At 50.6% G+C, this 19,531-nt stretch overlaps 1 protein-coding gene and 1 pseudogene across 1 annotated transcript; both read right to left on the minus strand.

Moving 5' to 3' along the window:
• Positions 1-9,133: 9,133 nt before the first annotated feature.
• LOC101716943 (general transcription factor 3C polypeptide 6 pseudogene) lies at positions 9,134-10,980 on the minus strand (annotated as a pseudogene).
• On the minus strand, positions 10,753-19,500 carry Ap2s1 (adaptor related protein complex 2 subunit sigma 1). The gene is made up of 5 exons (XM_021245955.2): positions 19,334-19,500; positions 15,526-15,675; positions 12,069-12,182; positions 11,165-11,224; positions 10,753-11,086 (listed from the first exon to the last, which is right to left on the minus strand). The coding sequence occupies exons 1-5, from the start codon at positions 19,394-19,396 to the stop codon at positions 10,985-10,987; spliced, it is 489 nt and encodes a 162-aa protein (XP_021101614.1). The 5' UTR covers positions 19,397-19,500; the 3' UTR covers positions 10,753-10,984.
• Between the last annotated feature and the right edge of the window lie 31 nt (positions 19,501-19,531).

The raw sequence follows: 19,531 nt of genomic DNA on the forward strand, positions 1-19,531 counted from the left end.
CAATGAGCTGCATCCTCAGCCCTTTGTATTTTTGATTTTGAGACAGGTTCTCATCAAGTTGCCCAGGCTGACCTGGAACTTGCCATCCTCCTGCCTCAGCCTCCCAAGTAGTCCAGACCACAGATGTTTGCCACCATGCCTGGCAGTGCAAATTATTAAGCCAGGTATATCTACTGCCCACTCAGTCAACTGTCTGGCACCTGGCAACAATTATTATTATCAGCTTTGCTGGGGAAAAACTGTCCCAAAAATATTTTCTGAGCCCTTCCTGCAATGCCCGGCTTTGTCCTAAGGGCGGAGGACATGGTGGTGGAGGAGAAAGGCCAAAACCTTGGTGTTTGTGGAGCGGATATTCCAGTGCAAGAGACAGGTGATAAACAGAGACAGGGCAGATGGCCAGAAGCTCCGTGGAGAAAAACCAAATGTGGGAGAGAGTGGCTGGGAGTCAGTTCTTGCGATCCAACAGTAGGTTTCCGAGCTTATGAGAATGACTTGGGTTCTAGAAGATTCTAATTTTTTTTCTAAACTGTTATTTTTATTAGTACATGTTTGTAGTACATAATATTATTTAGTTAGTTATTGAGGCAGGGTCTCGTTATTGTAATTCAGGCTGGCCTCAAATTTGCAGCAATCCTCCTGCCTCAGCCTCCCCAGTGCTGGGACCACAGATGTGCACCTCCAACCCCCGCTAATAGTATATATTGATTACATTCATCCGGGAGAATTGGTGCATGTACATAACATATTTTAATCCTAGAAGATTCTAAAAGAGAAGAGGGAAGACCGGCCAGGATGCTGTTCTTGAGTAGCCGAAAGGACCAGGGTCCCCAGGACTCAAGGGAAGGGGACATTTTAAGAAGGGGTGGATTTAAATTAGGCAGGGTTGCTCATGTCTGTTATCCTAGCACTTGGCAGGCTGAGGCAGGAGGATTGCTGCAAGTCAGAGGCCAGCCTGGGCTGTACAGTGAGTTCAAGGCCACCCTGAACTATATAGAAGACTGTCTCAAAAAAAAGAGTGGATTTCATCAGTGGGAGAAATGTGCGTTTTCCAAGGGTCCAAACAATGTCTCCATTCCACCCGCTGTTCTTACAGTGAGACTTTGACCTTGACCTTCCTCCCATTGAGTGTGTGGGGGGAAAGTTCCCTCCACTTGGACGTGGGCAGCCTTTCATGTCTGTCCCAACCAATACCGCACAGCCATGAAGCCTCCGTGGCCCCCCAGAGTCAGGGACCTCGAGCAGGCTCTGCGCACCTTGATGTGAGGAGGTTCAGCTGGCAGCTGGCAGCCACCACAGTGAAAGCCAAGGCCCTGAGTCAGCAGGAAGGGCCAGAGCGACCCTAGGCCCTGTGAGGGCTGCTCCTGCTACTTCCATCCCTCAGCCCCAGAATCACCTGTGATGGCTGGAATACCAAAATGGCCCCACAAGCCAGGTGTTGTGGTGCACACCTGTAATCCCAGCACCTGGGAGGCTGAGACAGGAGAGTGGCTGTGAGTTCAAGGCCAGCCTGAGCTACATAGTGAGACCCTGCTCAAAAACCAATAACAGGGCCAGGGATTTAGCTGAGTGATTCCGACACCTGCCTCAAAAGTGCAAAGACCCGAGTTCTATCCCAGGTGCCAAAAACAAAACAAACAAAAAACAATAACAAAAAACAAAAAACCCCCAGAGGCTCATGTGTTGAAAGCTTGGCTGCTGACGGGCGTAGGGAAGAGAGAGGATAACAAGGGCTCGCATGTGGCTGTGGTGTAAGCCCAGGATGGATCCAGTTGAATGGGATTACAGGAAATGTGCAAGGCTGAAGCCAGCAGGTCATGGGGGGAGACCCTGGTCTCTTATCTCACCCCTGTTCCTTCGTCCCCAGCAATTTCCCCACTCTCTGCTTCCTGCAGCCACGAGGGAAACAGCTTTCCCCTGCCACCTCCTCTGCCGTTGCTGTTCTGCCTCTCTCCAGCTCCTGATCAGGGACAGACACCTCAGAACCTTGCCCCAGAAGTTATTTCTCCAGGTCTTTTGTCACAGGGAGAGAAGGAAGGCTAATAAACCTCCCAATTCCAAGTCCTTCCTGCTGAACCCCGCTCAAGCCCCGACCTGCAGAAGCCAGCACATACAGTAAGCTTGGGGGTTGTTTGTTATGCAGCTGCAGACAGCTGGAAGATAAGCTTCGGGGAGGTGGTAACGGGTGCCTGGCAGAGCTGGAAAGGGGACGCACAATGCTGAAAGGACAGACAGATGCCGAAGGGATCGTTAGGGTGCACTCCAGGGCCATCCTGGAGCACCTAATTGTGACGCTGAAGCTTGGTGACATGTGAGTTTGAAATAGCTGATGAGCACAGAGCCAAAAAAGTCTCACACCTCGCAGGCGGGTCCAGCAGACTGGGAATTCGAAGGCCCAGATCTGAAAGGAAACTCAGAAACCTTCGAAGATAATCTGTTCCTGGCCCATTAGTTCGCATTTCACTGCATCAGGACCACAGCTGGCAGCACAGCTGGCTGAGGGGAAGCAGGACAGAAACACCTAGGAGGGAAACTCTTGGGGTTCTTTTTTCATAGGAATGTAAAACACATGTACAAATAATGCCTCAAAGGAAAAAAATGAGCAGGGGATGGTGGCCCAAGCCTATAATCCTAGCACACAGGAGGCTGAGGCAGAAGGATCTCAAGTCTGCAGCCAGCCTGGGTTACATCATGAGAGCCTGTCTCAAACAAACAAACAATGGAATTCTGATACCTCCAATGACATTAATGAACCTTGAAAACACGTAACTGAAAGAAGCGACACAAGGGACAAATATGACACACAACTGTGATATGAGGTAACTAGAATGAGCAGATTTCAAGACAGAAAGTAGAACAGAGGTTACAGGACCTGGGGGAGGAGGGAAGATCGAGCTATTGGGAACAGTTTCTGCTTGGCATGATGAAAAGCCTCTGGAGATGGAAGCTAGGGGCGGTTGCACAGTATCTTGAATGTGCTCCATACCACCCAACAGTGCATTTTTATTTATTATTAATTGTTTTGTTTGAGACAGGGTCTTGCTATAGAGTCCAGGGTGGCCTTGAACTTACTGTGCAACCCAGGCTGGCCTAGGTCTCCTGAGTGCTGGGATTTATTTATTGTCCTTATTTTTGGTTTTTTGAGATAAGGTCTTGAGAGGCTGGTCTTGGACCCAGGGTGCTCTTGAATTCCAGGTTATCCTCCTGCCTCAGCCTTCCAGGTGCTGGAAGTATAGGCATGCACCACCACACTCAGCACTATGACTTTTTTTTTTCCTTTTGCAGAACTGGGGATCAAACTCAGGACCTTGCACTTGTGAGGCAGGTGCAGTGCCATGAGCTAAATCCCCGGCACTAGTACATTTTACTTTACTTTATTTTATTTTAACATTGGGGATTGAACTCAGGTCCTTGCGCTTGCGCAGCAGGGGGCGCAACCACTGAGCTAAATCCCCAGCCCAACTGGTGCATTTTAAATGGTCATAGTGAGTTGGCATGGTGGTGGACACTTGTAATCCAGGATACTCAAGAGGCTGAGGCAGGGGGAGTGGAGGGTAATTTAGCAGGAAACCATTTTGAAATTTTTTTAAAAAATGTTTTTTAAAGGCTACGAATGTAGGACAGCAAGCACACACTTTCTTAGTGTGAACAGGGCCCTCGGTGCAATCCTTTTCAGCACTGCAGAAAAAGAAAAAAAAAGATCAAAATGGTAAATTTTATGTTAGGTATTGTTTTACCATTTATCTATTCATTGGTTTTTGTGAGACAAGTTCTCTCTATGTAACCCAGGGTGGCCTCGAACTGGTGGTTCCTGACTCAGCCTCCTGGATGCTGAGATTACAGGTGTGCACCACCATGCCCTGCTTTACCATATTAAAAACAAAACAAGGGCTGGGGATTTAGCTCAGTGGTTCCGCCGCCTGCCTTGCAAGAGTAAGGACCTGAGTTCAATCCCTGCTACAAAAAATAAATACACACATACATACATACATACATACATACATACATACATACAAAACAAAAAAACCCTCCAGCCGTGGTGTCGGACACTTGTAATTGGAGAACTCTGGGAGACCGAAATGAAGCAGGACTGCAAGTTCCAGGCCAGCCTGGGCAATTTAGTGACTTAGCAAGACCCTGTCTCAAAATAAAAAGATTAGGGCCAGGGATTTAGCTTGGTGGTGCCACCACCTGCTTTGTAAGCGCAAGGTCCCAAGTTCGATTCCCCGGTACCAAAGAAAATTTTAAAAATAAATAAAAGGGCTGGGATGTAGCTCGGTGTGAGAGCCCTGGGTTAAATCCCCAGTACCGAAAAAGAATTAAAATTAAAATTTAGGGATTTGGAGGAGCAAGGGGGCTAGGGCTCTGCAGTAAAATTGGCAAACATTAAGTGCCCCTTGGAGGCCGCGGCCCGAAGTTACTGGCTCCGGCCAGTTAGCGCGGCAGCTGCAGCCTGAGCGCGGACAGTCGGGGTCCCTCCGGTAGACTCACGAAGCGAGGGGACTAGGGGACGAGGGGACGAAGGAGCTGCAGGAGCGACAAGGGTTGGGGACGACGAGCCCGAGGCTCTCACCGGGCGGCTGGGACGCTTCGAGTGCCCGGATTAGAGAGGGTGGGACAACAAATCAAAGAATTGAAAAGACTGACAGGAGCCGGGGCAGCCTGGCTGAGGCGGAATGGGAATGGGGAGCCCGAGCCTTTAGCTCTTCCCTCGCTGCTATTTTTATCTCCCATCACTCTAATTCCACCCAAAGGGCATCCGGCTGGCACAGGCCGCACTAACCCCGGGACGTGGGGTCACCATGGCAACTGCTTCATCACAGTCTTGGGGGCGGGCCTGGTAGCCATCTCCATGGAAAGAGCCAGGCCCACCTCCTGGAGGAAGAGACCACAGTTCTTACTGGGCTGGGCTTCCTCTCACAGTCGTCACCGCCTCTTCTAGGAAGCCCTCTGGGTTTGCTCCCAACCACTCTGCCCTCTGGCTCCCACCGTGTGCCGACCCTGGGAAGGGAGGAAGCCTGAGTGCTAGGTGGAAGGAGGGGATGTCTGAGACCTTATGCCAGAGAGAGGTCACCAGGAATAAGATCTGTACATTCATTCGGTCCACAAATATTTATCCAGGGCCTGCTGTGTGGCAGGAACCGTGCTGGCGCTGGGGATCTAGTGGTAAATAAAACCAAAGCCCGGACATCCTAGTAAAAGGGAGGAGACATACCAATAAACCAGCAAAACATACAGAGCAGTGCCACCTGCAGAAATATAATGCGGGCCACATAGGTTTTTGTTGTTGTTCAGTTTTTCTCCCCCTTTGGTGCTGGGGATTGAACCCAGGGCCTCAGACATTCTGATATATGCCCTGCATACTCCAGGCATTGAACCCAGGTGCTCAAACATGCTGCACAAGTGGTCTACTACTGAACTACACCTCCAGCCCTAATTTTATACTTTGTATGTCCAATATGTCAGTGATAAGCAGTGAACAGAGCCTGAAGAGCTGAGGGAGCCAACCACACTGATACCCGGGGAAGAGTGTTCCAAAAACTGGGAGCAGCAGGTGTGAAGACCCTGAGGAAGGACTGTGCCTCACAGAGTTAAGGGATAGCAAGGGAGCCAGTGTGTTTGATGGGTGGGAGGTGAGGTCACAGGGGTCACATAAGAACTTTGGCTTCTATTCTGAGTGAGGCAGGAGCCACAGGAGGGATTAGAGGAGGGGACTGGTAGCATCTCAATTCCTTTTTTTTTTTTTTTTGAGTAAGCATATCACTTTGTAGTTCAAGCTGTCCTTGAACTTACCATGTAGCCCAGGCTGACCTCAAAATCACGGGGATCCTCTTGCCTCAGCCTCTTGGGTCCTGCGATTACAGGCAGGCACCACCATGCCTGGCCAGCATCTCACTTCTGTAAAATGTTCTACTGCCACGTGTGAACATTTCTGTTGGCAGCAAGGAGGCGACTGCACTGTTCAGGAAGGTGGTGGCAGCTGAACTAGCCGTAGGAGCACCCTTTGGGGACATTTCAAAGGTCAGAGCAACAGGTTTTCCTGCTTCCCAGGAGCTGGGGCCCGGAAGGCAGAGTCCTGAGTCCCTTTGGAGACCCCAGCCTGTGCTCCCAGAAAGGGGAGGCTGTTCTGCAGCCTCCGAAGCAGGGGCTGGACTCCTCTGCACAGCCAAACACCAGGGCTCCCTTCCCCACAGTTACAGTGTGTGCTGTCAGGCAGGAACAGGGGCACATGCCTGGAATCCTGCCCTCTGGGAGGCTGAGGCAGGAGGATCGAATATTCAAGCCCAGCTTGGACAATGTAGGAACTTTGCAAGAAACCCTGTTTCAAACTAGAAAAAGTTGTCAGCCAGTGTGGCTTGCATCGCTGAGGGTAGTGGCCAGGTTAACCCTGGTAAGATTCAGGTAAGCACTGGGTGAGGAGCTGACCACAGTGTAGCCTCACACTCCCTGCAGGCTAGGCCTCCTTTTCCTTCCCCAGGCTAGAAAAAACTCACCTTTCCCATCTCTGCCTGCATTCACTTTTTCCCAGGCCCCTCTTTATTTGGACCCTTGCTGTTAACTACAACTATTTAGGAAAACAAGGTGTCAGCAAAGGCAGGATCATTTTGATAGTTAATGCCGTGGTTAATCGCACTCTGGTGTGTGGGTGAGGCAGAGGTCCAATCTCCCTCCCCCTGTGTGATCTGCTCCCCCATCTTGGGCTTCTGAAATGGTTATGCTTCCATTTTACCTCATTTTCCTATGCAGTTGTCTTTTATATTGATTTGTAGGAGCTCTTTCCATGTTGTGGACATGAAGTCCTCTGTTGGGGACATGTGTGGCAGATGTCTCCTTACAGCCTGGGGCTTGTCTTCATTTCCTTTATGGTGTCTTGATTCCTGGGCGCTTTCCTTCCAATGCAGAACTGATCAGTCTTTTCTTTTATGGTTAGTACTCTGTAGTACTATCACCCAGGTTGGTCTCAAACTCATGGCAATCCTCCTGGCCTAGCCTCCCAAGTGCTGAAATCACAGGCATGCACCACGCCTGGGTGGTTAGTACTTTGTGTCCTAAGAAATTTTTCTCTACTATACAACCACAATAAGGAAGTTCTTCACATTTTTTTCCCCAGTACTGGGGACTAATCCCAGGACCTTCACACTGAGCTACATTCCCAAGCATTTTTTCATTTTTTCCCCAATATTGAGACAGGGGTGTTTTCGGCTTTTTATGTGCTTCCTCCTCCTTCCCCAGCAACACAAAGGTGGCTTTGGTCATCTATCAGAGGGCCAGGGTACAGCTTGGAGGTAGAGCACTTGCCCAGCACACTGGGTTCATTTCCCAGTACTATAAAGAAAACCTTGATTCTCCATGGCTGTGGGCGGCTCAGTCTGGGCTCTGCCGTTAATGCGCTCTCAACTGTTATGCAAGTACCATGTTCCCTGGCTGCAAAGGCTGAATCTTGAGTTCTTATAAGCGCTCACTTTTGTCCTCCGAATTACCCTGCCTTTCTGTAGATCCTTGTTTTTCACAGTCTTTGTTTCCCAGGCACAATGACAAAGGATCCAAAACGCCAGCTTCAACAACGGAAATGACTGTCTCTTGAGAGTTCTGGGGGCTCAAAGTCCAGAACACAGGTGTTAGTGGAGCTGGCTCATCAACCCCCAGAAAAAGCCCACACGTGCTAAGCAGGGAGTCCCAGGCCCTTCACACTGAGCCACACTAGGGCGCGCCCTACCTAACAGTTATAGTGTGTGACGTCAGGCACTGGAATCCTGTACTCCAGGAGGCTGAGGCAGGAGGATCACACATTGGATCCCAGCCTGGGCAATTTAGCTACTTTGACCTCCAGCCCTTAGGTTTTTTAATTTCAAGACAGTGTTTTCCAAGTCTCTTAAGTTTCCCAGTCTGGGCTTGAATTTATGATCCTCCTGGCTCAGCCTTCTGAGTGCTGGGATCACAGGCGTGTGCCACATGGTCAGCATTGGTTCCTTTTTATGGCGGATGTTATTCCACTGTGGACGGAGCGCATCTCACTCACTGTGTCCTTAGTAAGTGGCCATCTGGCTGCACTCCAGCACTTGGCTATGGTGAATAACGCAGCTAGTTGCATGTGTGCCTGAGTTTTATTTCTCTTGGGTAAACAAGCCAGAGTGGGGCCGCTGAGCTACAGGCAAGTGTGTATTTACCTCTGCAAGAAGCTGCCGGGCTGCTGCCCAAGTGGCTGCCCTGTGTGCCTTCCCAGCAGCAACACAGGAGGTGTTTGGTAATCAGCCATTCTGGTAGGTCCACAGGGAGGTGGTGCCGGCCTTCTCCTTCCTTCCCTCCTCCTTGACTTCCCTCCAAGACAGGGTCTCGCTGTGTTGCTCATGCTGGCCTCAAACTCATGGGCTCAAGTAGCCCTCCTGCCTCAGCTTCCTGAGTTTTTTTGGGTTTTTTTGAGACAGGGTCTTGCTATGTAGCCCAGGCTGGCCTTGCTATGTAGCCGATCCTCCTGCCTCAGCCTCTCGAGTGCTGGGATTATAAGCATGCTCCACCATGCTTGGCTCAGGGTTCTTACTTCAGAAATATATATATTTATTTTTGGTACTGGAGATCGAACTCAGGACCCTGCACTTGCCAGGCAGGCGTGGTGCCACTGAGCTAAATCCCCGGCCCACTTCCAGAATTATAAAATAAAAAATTTGTGTTGTTCTAAGCCATTATGTTTATGGTAATTGTTACAGAAGCAACAGAAAGCTAACATATTGTTATATTTATTTTAAAAGTCTGATATAATGGAATGCATTTATCAATTTCTCCATCCACAAAATGATTAGGTGCACAGCTCTCATCTTGGCTACTCAGGAGGCTGAGGCAGGAGGATCACAGGTTTGAGACCAGCCTGGGCAACTTTGTAAGACTGCCTCAAAATAACAATTAAAAAAAAAATCAAAATGAAAATTTTTTTTAAAGGCCAGGGATGTAGCTCAGCAGCAGAGCACTTGCCTAGCATACATGAGCACAGTGAAAGAAAAACTACTGTCAGCCATAGTGGCACACCTGGAATCCCAGGACTCGGGAGACTGAGGCAGGAGGATCCCCAAAAGTTCAAGGGCAGTCTGGGCTACATAGTGAAATCCTGTCTCAAAAAACCAAAAGAAAAGCATCCTGCTACAAATAAACCTGGCAGGCTCTGGCTCGCCATAGGAACTGGGCAGGTCTTTTTTTTTTTTTTTTTTTTTTTTGCTATACAGCTGTTATTTTATATGAAAATTTTTTTTACAAGTTCATTACTAGTTATTATGAGGAACATTTCTTCTAGGGCTGATTTTTAAGGCAGTGAATTGAGTTTCCATAAGAATAGAACCTTCCATCTCAGAAGGGATGTCAACAGGAGGACCAGAACCCTGTTTCCGGTGGTTTCTCCTGTTCGCAGTTGAGGTTTGGACCGTCTTTCACTTTAGTCTCTTGCTCTTCCGCCTTTAAACGTTTTTCTGAGGCTGGAGCTACAACTTCCTCTTCATTTTCATGTACAAAGCTACAAATCATGTTGGGTCTACAGGAGGAATCATTATCCTTCATCTGCAGCCATTCTACCCCTCCTATGCTTTCTTCTCCTTCCTTCTTTTCTGTCAAGAGTTCTGGTCATGCTGAGTTTCTTCATTGTGTGCCATTTATATTTCAGCACTGTTTTATTACTGCCTTCTGTAGCCACATGTTCAACATTTTCTTCAAATATAACACATGTTCCAAGAGTATCTTCATACTCCCCGGCAAAGAGATAGCTATCCAACTGCAGAATGGGCCTCTCAGTGTCAATCCCCAAAATCTTGCATTTATTTTCACATTTTGAGAGAAAGTCTGAATCAATGTAGTTTTTTTTGGGGGGGGGGGGTACCGGGGAATCGAACTCGGGACCTTGCACTTGCAAGGCAGGTGCCAGAACCACTGAGCTAAATCCCCAGCAGAATATCTGAAGCAATAATTCCTGACAATTCCACCAGAACAAACTGCTCCTAAGGTGCTTCCCATCCTTCTCCACTGTTACAAAGGCTGGGGCCGGGGATTTAGCTCAGTGGTTCAGCCGCCTGCCTCGCAAACACAAGGACCCGAGTTCGATCCCCGGTACAAAAAACAAAAACCACCCAACTCCATTGTTAAATTGGTGAGGCCATCAGGACTGAGACCAGAGGCTCTCAGCTCCACAGCCCTGGGGCCTCTCCCTCCAACGGGAGGCAGACGGACCCACCCCTCAGCCCCCAAAACCATCCTGCCATGGCCTTGTGTGCTTCCCATTTAAGGCTTACTGCCTCCTCCTCTTCTTCCTCCTCCTCCCCGGGGCAAGTCTTTTAACTGAATGACCTCATCTGAAAAATAGGGACAATAAAAGTCCTTTCCGGGCCGGGGATTTAGCTCAGTGGTTTCACTGCCTGCTGTACAAGCACAAGGACCTGAGTTCGATCCCCAGTACCAAAAAAACAAAAAAATTTTTAAAAAGTCCTTTCCTTATATTCTCTTGAGGGTCAAGTGTACGGTGATCCGCCAGTCACTCAACAACCCCTGGGAGAGTCTCAGGGCCACTGAATGTGAGCTCTAGTTTAGTGCCAAGCACTTGGTGTCTAAACCTGTCATCCCTTACAGTTTGGGGGCCCTGTGGGGACAGAAGCAGGTCTGCCGTGTGCTGGGGTCCCCCCACCTTGCTCAGTACATGGAGGGTTGTTTGTTGACTGACTTTCTGATGGACTGAAGCCAAGGCTAAGTTTCCAGGGAAGACAGGGACTCAGAGACAGCAGGGCCAGGCAGGACCAGATGTTTATTGGGGGCTCCACGCACACTCACGGCATCACACAATGATGGCACAGTTACTCGGGACACTCGGGGTAGCCTCCTGCGCCCATGCTGGGCCCAGAGGCAGCAGGTGCAGAGTCCTCCCTGGTGGCCCAGGCCCCGCCGGGGTCCTTCCTCCGGGGAAGCTGCCAGGCAGGCCTGGCCGGGAGTGGGCAGCAGCCGGGCGCGGGGCATGGCCTCACTCCAGTGACTGCAGCATGAGCAGCTGCTTCAGCACCTTTGTCTGGCTCGTCTCTCGGATCTCTCCGGCCAGGAACATCTCGTCCACCACCGTGTAAACCTGTGCCATGGGCAGAGCCGGCTGTGATGGTCAGGGACGGCCTGGCTCACTGAGGCCTCCCCTCCCGGTGCAACCTACCTTGTAGAAGTTGAACACCAGGTCCAGCTCGCAGACATTGTGGAAATACTCGTTCAAGACCTGGGTGAGGGAGATGGGACGTGGTGAGAGAGGGCAGGGAGGGAGACTGAGATACAGGGAGCAGGGGACCTGGAAAGAGACCCTGAGGGGGAGGGGGAGGAGGACAGAGAGACAGCACCAGGGGCAAAAACGATCACGGAAAGAAGGCAGAGCAAGGCGGGGGCCATGATTATCTAGGCCTCTCATCTCAGCCACTCGGGAGGCTGAGGCAGGAGGATTTTGAGTTTGAGACCAGCCTGGGCTACACAGTGAGTTCAAGGCCAGCTCGAGTTACACAGCGAGGCCCTGTCTCAAAAAAGAAGATAAAAAAACCCAGAAACACTTTGCGAGACCCACTTCTTTCCCCCCCAAAAATCAAAAACAAAAATAACAGAAACTGAGAGCAGGGGTGGAGAAAGATCTAGGAAAAGAGACAGAGGCAAAGATGACAGGACAGACAAAGAGGGTGCCAAGGGGAACAAGAACAAGGGCTCCGGGAGAGGACGGAGAAGGGTGACAGAAGCCTGGGCCATGTACCAAGATCCTGCCTAAAAAGAACCCAAAGGAAGCAGGCCCAGGCCTGTACTCCCAGCCCTGAGGAAGCTGAGGTCGGAGGATCTCCCTGAGTTCAAGGCCAGTCTGGGTGAGTTCAAGTCAAGTTAGCAAAACCCCATCTCAAAAAACCAAAACGAAGAAAGAAGGAAAAATGAAAAAAGGGAAGAGTCAGGCTGAGGCAGAGGCAGTAGAGAGCAGAATGGGCAGACAGAGACAGAGACAGGCAGAGGAGTGGCTGAAGTCATCAGTGAGTGACAGGACAGGGATGGGTCCCAGCACCCAAGGGCCCCCTGGACCACCGCGCCCGCACCTCCACAAAGTTGTGGATGGCCTCCAGGTAGGCCAGGTTGTTGTCGCTGACGTCCACGCAGATGCAGAAGTACAAGCCGGCATAGCGTCGGTAAATGATCTTAAAGTTCCGGAACTGCAGGCAGAGAGGGTGTGCATGAGGGGCGCCAGGGACCCCCATAGCAGTCAGGGAGGCACTGAAACCTCCAGTTCCCTCACTGCTGTGCCCAGCCCTGACCCCCAGGACTCCTGGGGACAGAAGGACATACAGACACGCCACCACCCCCCCACACACACAGGGTCCTGAGGCAGACCTCACCCCCTTAGAGTCTGGAAGTCAGGGAGGCCCCCCAAGGAGAGTGAGCGTCTGCTAAAAACCCCAGAGTATGGTCAGAGTGCTCCAGGCCCAGGGCCGGCACACACCTGTGAGCCCGGCTATTCAACAGGCTGAGGCAGGAAGATCTCAAGATCCAACTCAGCCTGGGCAGCTTAACAAGACCCTGTCTCAAAGTGAAAAATAGGAAAAGGGCTGGATACAGAGCTCAGAGGTTGAGCACCAGCCTAGCATGTGCCAGGCCCTGGCTGTACCCAGAGTACGGGCTCTGCCCTCACTGACCCCAACACAGGCAATCCTCTGCGGGGCTCCTTGACTTGGGCCCAGAAGTGTTTCAGATCTTAGAGTTTAGGAAACTGCATAGACTTTACTAGTTTACCATCCCTAACCTGAAAATCCAAAATCTGAAATGCTCAAAACCTTTTGAGCTTCTTATCCACACTGAAAAAGTTTCAAGATTTTTTTCCCTTGTGGTACCGGGTTTTGAACCCAGGACCTCACACTGAGCTACATGCCCAGCCCCTTTTTAGTTTTTATTTTGAGACAAAGTCTCACTGAATAGCTCAGGTTGGGCTCGAACTTGCAATCCTCCTGCCTCAGCCTCCCAGAGTACTGGGATTACAGGCATGCACTATTATGCTGGCCAAAAAAAAAGTTTCAGATTTTGAGCTGGGTGCAGTGTCACACACAGAATTCCCAGCTATTCAGGAGGCTCACGCAAGAGGATCACCTGAGCCAAGGCATCCAAGACCAGCCTGGGCCTCAGAGGGAAACTCTGAAAACAACAAAAACTTTTGGATTTTTGGATTTTGGATTTTCAGATAAGGGATATTCAACTGGTGCCTGTAAATATTAGAATAATAACACATACACCAAGCCCATGGAGCAGGGATGCAGACTCTGATTTTGTGTCTGCAAAGTTAAAGAGATTGATGGGCTGGGGTGGAGCCTGGCATAGCGCTTGGAAGCCCTGGCCCAGCACCAAAAGAAAGAAAGAAAGAAAAAAAGAAAAGAAAAGAAAGGAGAGATACAGAAACTGACACTCACAGAAGGGTACAAAGTACACAATCTGGGGCCAGGGATTTAGCTCAGTGGTTCCACCGCTGCCTCAAAAACCCAAGGTCTGGAGTTCAATTCCCAGTACCAAAAAAACAAACAAAACCCACAAAGTACACATTCTGGCCAATGCCTAGGTCTGGGGTGTGTATATGGCACCATCTAGTGGTGACTCTGGGTGCCAACATGAGTCCTTGCCCTTCTATTCTTTCAGCTCAACCTTTTGTTAATTTCTACACTGATCTGTTTTCTAATATTACAGTAATGCTTACCCATAACCCACAGGCAAGTGACCTGATCCTGATTGGTACCTCTTCTTCCTTGGTCCTAAATTCCCAGGGAAACAGGAAATCCCACCATTGAGGAGGCTCAGGCAGGAGGATCACTGTGAGTTCAAGGCCAGCCTGGGCTACATAACAAGTTCCTGGTCACCCTAGACTACTTAAGTAAGACCCTGTCTCAAAAACAAAATGAAAAAAAAAAAAAAAATGAAGGGGGCCAGGGATGCAGCTCAGCGGTGCTGTGCCTGCCTGGCAAGCACAAGCTCCCGAGTTCAATTCCCTATACCCCCCCAAAAGAAACAAAAAAACTTGTTATCATTCCCACTTGATACTCCCCAGCATGTCCCCTCCTCCAGGAAGCCCTCCTGACTCCCACCCCTTCCAGGCTCCTTCCTCTAGCCCTGTGCATTCTGGTGGTCACTATCTGCAGACAGGCCTATGTCTGCTTTTTGCTTTTGCTGTTGTTTTTGTTTGTACTGGCCATGGAACCCAAGGCTTCTGCACTGAAATACATTCCCCCAGCTTTTTTTTTTTTTTGGTACCAGGGATCGAACTCAGGACCTTGTGCTTATGAAGCAGGCAGGTGGCAGAACCACTGAGCTAAATCCCCGGCCCCCAGCCCTTTTAAATTTTGTTTTATTTTGAGACAGGGTCTCGCTAAGGAGCTAAGTTGTCCAGGCTGGGCTCAAATTCACAGTCTTCCTGCCTCAGCCACCCAGGATACAGGGATCACAAGTGTGCACCGCCCTGTCAGGCTGGGCTGGTCCTATCCATCTTCCAGCAGCCAGAAGAAGCTCTGTAGGGCAGAGATTTCTGTCCTCATGTTGTGTTCACTGTGGTCCCCTCAGGACCAAGAACAGCCCTGCACATAGGACGCCTGTGGTTAATTTTTATTAAATGCTTTGCCAGGTGTGGTGGCACAGGCCCATAATCCCAGCACTTGGGAGGCTGAGGCAGGAGGACTGCCTCAAATTCCAGGCCAGCCTGGGCTACATATCGAGACCCTGTCTCACAAAACCAAACCAAAACAAAAAAAACCCCAAAATATTTAATGTTTGTTGAATTCTACAGGACAATCAGCCTGGTCTTTTCTGTGTGTGTGGTGCTGGGGATGGAAGCCAGGACTTCTTGAGTGCCAGCCAAGTCCTCTAGCCTTGAGCTGCACCCCCAGCCCTAGCCTGGCCTCTCGAACAGGTGAATGTCATAGGAATAAAAGATGGAGACTTCCAGATTAAAGCTGAGTCACAGGAACCTCAGCATGGTGACATATACCTGTAATCCTAGCTACTAGGGAGGCTGAGGCAGGAGGATGGCAAGTTCAAGCTCAGCCTGGGCTACCTAGCATGACTTTGTCTCAAAATAAAAAATGAAAAGGGCTGGGGCTGTACCTCAGTGGCAGAGCACTTTGCCTAGCACGTGTGAGGCCCTGGGTTCATCCCCAGCACTGTAAAGACAACAGCAACAATACCAATACAACAACTCCTTGATAAAAACAAAAATAAATAAGGTCAAGCAGGAGGGTGAAATAGTAACACTGGTACAATCTGAGTAGGGGTTATATGGATCTTCATTCTCCTCTCCTCTCTCTCTGCACTTCTCACAATGAAAAGTATCAAAAAACGCCAGGCATAGTGGCACACCCTTGTCATCCCAGCACTAAGGAGGCTGAGGCAGGAGGATCATGGGCTACACAGTGAGTTGAAAAACAGCCTGGACTGCATAGCGAGACGCTGTCTTTAGGGGAAAAAAAGTACCCAAAAAGGAAGGCGATGGCCAGAGGGACAGGTCACAAGGGGGGTGTTTATCACCTCCACAAAGTTGGTGTGCTTGGCATCGCGGACGGTGACCACGGCGTGCACCTCCTCGATCAGCTTCTGTTTCTCATCATCATCGAACTGCATGTACCACTTGGCCAGGCGCGTCTTGCCGGCCCGGTTCTGGATGAGGATGAAGCGGATCTGCGGGAGCACGAGGAGAGGCTTGAGAGCGGTGGGTGGGGCCAGAGTCTGGGAGCCCCGCCCACCCCTGCAGGGGAGCTAGGGACTCCCCCAGCCCCCCGGGGAGCGACTTCCAAGACTTTCCTTCTCCCAGCGGGCGGCTCCAGGGCTCCACGAAGAGTTCCCCAAGGACGCCTAGCTTACCAAGGTGTTTTAAAGGTTAAATACATTTATCACCCTGGCTCAATGGCCAGTGTGTAGGAGACACTCAGTAAATGTTTGTATCTCAGCCTCATACCTGTGATCCCAGCACTCCTAGTAAGTTCTTTTTTTCTTTTGGTAGCAGGGATCTAACTCGGGACCTTGTGCTTGGGAGGCTGGTTTCGGAACCACTGAGCTAAATCCCTGGCCCACTCCTAGTAAGTTCTAAGTCAGCCTGAACCACATAGTGAGACCTTGTCTCCAATAACCAAAATAAATTAAACTGGCTCTGCCACTCTTCTTCTTTTTTGGCTTACTTTTTTCTTTTTTTTGGTACAGAGATTAAACTCAGGACTTTGTGCTTTCAAGGCAGGCCACTGAGGTAGGTGTCCGGCCCTTTGGCTTGGTAATTTTTTTTTTTTGTACTGGGGATCAAACTTGGGTTTTTGTGCTTTCGAGGCAGGCGGCGGAACCACTGAGCTAAATCCTCGGCCCTGTTTTTGTTTTTTGAGACAGGGTCTCCCTATGTACCCCAGGCTGGCCTTGAACTCTTGGAGATCCTCCTGCCTCGGCTTCTTGAGTATTGGGATTACAGGTGTATGCTACCACACCTGGCCAGAACATTCTTATTACCCCCCCAAAGAAACCTTCTATTCCCCTCCCTCCCAACCCCTGGCAACCATAATTACTTGCTGCCCCTGTGGACTTGCTCTGGACATCTCATGTAAGTGGCATCCCACAGATGTGGTTCTGGGTACTTGGCTTCTGACATGAGTGTCCAGAGTGCAGCCACAGGCAGCACATTTGAGGGCTTCGCTCCTTTCTATGGTAACGTACACGCCATGACCTCTGACTCTGCTTACGCTCTCACTGGGTGGGCATTTGGGTCATTCCCACTTCCTGGCCACCATGATAACTGCTGCTGCTATGGGAAGCTATGCACAGGTTTTTGCGTAGACTCTTGGGAGCAGACCTGGAGCAGAACTGCTGGGTCACACGGAAACTTCATGTTAAACCTTTTCAGGACTTGTTTTCCAAAGCATCTGCCTTTTTGCTGTTTTGTTTCTGTAGTGCTTGGGAAAGAACCAGGGCTTCCCACAGGCCAGGCCAGTGCTCTACCACTGAACCACATGCCCAAGCCCTGTCCTTTAAGTGACCTAACTGCCTGTTTGCCGAGAGTATAAACAATGCAGAAGTACCAGAGCGGGGCCTGGCTCAGAATTCATGTTCCATGTTAGTTATGATTATCACTAGTTCTGGCTGCGAAGCTTGTTATGATTCTGAAAAGTCAGGCCAGACATCACAGCTACTGTACAAACTGAATGAGTCAAAGTCAGAAGAGCTTAGGAGCCAGGCATGGTGGTGCAGGCCTGTAATCCCAGCTACCCAGGAAGGTGAGGCAGGAGGATCACAAGCCTGAGGGCAAACTGGGCAACACAGAGAGCCACTGCCTCAAAATAAAATTTTAAAAAGGGCTGGGGATGTAGCTCAGGGGCAGAGCACTTGCCTGGTGTGTATGAGGACAAGGCCCTGGGTTCCGCCATGAGTACCACAAAACAAAACAAGACAAACCCAGAAGTACTTAGCACAGTGCCTGTTACACAGGGAGCCCTAGATAAAATTAGCCATCATTACATCTGAGAGGCATTTGATTGAGTGGCTAAGAGCACAGATTCTAGAGCCAGAGTGAATCCTGGCTGCTACTGCTGTGTGTCCAGGGCAGATCACTTAATCTCTCTGGGCTCAGCTTCCCTTCCCATACCGTGGACATACTGAATACCTCCTTCATAAGACTAAGGCACAGGGCAATGGACACAAAGGTGTAGTACAGGATTAGCAGAGTCTAAGTGTCATAGAATACTAGCTCCTAGTAGCAGTATAATTTGTTGTTACTTGTCTTTGAGAAAACAAGGCCCCAACCTACCCAACTAGGAAGCCTAGCAAGCTGCTGCCCATTTTACAGATAAGAAAACTGAGGCTCAAGGAAAGAAAGACCTGGCAGCTTAAAGGCTTTGCTCAAACCCTCTTACCCTAACTTGAGAGCCCCTTAATAGCACCCCACTTCCTTTCCTAAACCTCATTCTTGACATACTCCACCTGGCCCCAACCCAGAAAGCAGGCAGGAACAGGACATTATAAGCTCCTTCCAAGAAAGCCTTCTGCTGAGCCAGGGAAAACCACTTCCTAGCCTGGCAAGGGCCAAGGGGGGAGGGGAGTGGGGCTGACGAAGCAGGTAGCCACAGCTGGGGATGAGGCAGGGACCCAGGGCACCTCTGGAAGGGGGCCAGAGAACTTGACAGCACTGTCTCTTGTGCCCAACACCGCTCTGTGTTTCTCCTCCCAGTCAGAATGTCTCCATGTCCCCTTCCACCCTGCATCCTCACCCCTCTGCTATCCCCTGTGGACGCTCCCAGCTTTTCCCGTCTCCAACTCCTTTCCCTCAGAGTTGATCCTTTTTGACTTCCACTTTCTCAGTTTCAGTCCCCTCTCCAGCTTCAGGAGCCTTTCACTGGAAACATCCCTCCTCCAACTCCAAGGCTGCCTCCCTTCGTCAAGGGTCACACCTTGCCAGGCACAGTGGCTCAGGCCTGTACTCTCAGCACTTGGAAGGCTGAGGCAGGAGGACTCCTGTGAGTTCGAGGCCAGCCTAAACTAAATAGTAAAACTCTCCCCAAAAGAAAAAAAAAAGGTCTACTACCACAACAAAACACAAAAAAATCACATCTTGCCTCCAAGGACCCTGTTCCTTGGGGAGACTCATCTGCAGTCTGACATTCCCATTCATCTTCTGTCCTGACTCCCTGACCAAAGAATCCTTCCTCAATTCCGAAGCCCTAACCTGGGTAAGAGGGGTACCCTCGAAATCCAGGGCTCAGTCTCTGCTCCAAGAGCCTCCTCCCCCAGTGTCACACCTCCAAGCCTGCACCTTCCCCACCAAGACCTTTCCTCTTGGAAAGTTCAGTTCAGCTGCTCTCCATTTCTAGCGCCCCCCGCCCTCTGAGCCTCTCTCTTCTGGCACCTCGCTTTCCCCTACTCTAGACCTTGGTTCCCGGCAGTTGCCTACTTCCGGTCTCCAGTGCCCAGTCCCTTCCCCTTTAGATTCTCCCTCCTCCAACACCCCCTCTCCGCCTGCAATGCCAGTTCCCTGCCTCTGGAGATCCCTCCTACAGGGAGACCTCGCTCCTTGTTCCAGTGTCCCCCATTCCTGTCCAACGCCTCCTCACCTCTAAACCCTTCTCCCTACCCGTGCCGCTCAAATTGCCTCTCCAGTTTCAAAAGCCCCCAACAACCTCTAGTATCTCCCACGGGCACAGCCCTTTCCCTTGGCACCCCCTCCCTTTGTCTCCATGCCTGGCGACCGCAGAGCACCCCCAGGACAGAATTGAGGCCCTGTTCCCCCATCCCCAACCCCTGGTGGCCCCAATCTTAGAGCCCGCGCCTGGCTAAGACCGTCCGCGGCAGGGGGGCTCGTCAGTGCCTTGGCTGTTTGCGCGTGGACCCTCCCTCTGCTAGTCTCGGGCGTGGCGCGCCCCGTTACCATGGCGACCCCTGTCCGGACCCCAGCAGTCCAGGTCCCGCGGCGGCGACTAGGTGGCTCCCGTTGTGGCTGCAGTTGGGGCACCCACAGCTGGAACGAACTTCCGGAAGAAGTGCCCGCCTCCCCTCGCGCATGGCC

This window comes from Heterocephalus glaber, unplaced genomic scaffold (genome assembly GCF_053883595.1).
Source record: "Heterocephalus glaber isolate CG9 unplaced genomic scaffold, H.glaber_assembly_v1.0 deba00001744, whole genome shotgun sequence".
Classification (NCBI taxonomy): Eukaryota; Metazoa; Chordata; class Mammalia; order Rodentia; family Bathyergidae; genus Heterocephalus; species Heterocephalus glaber.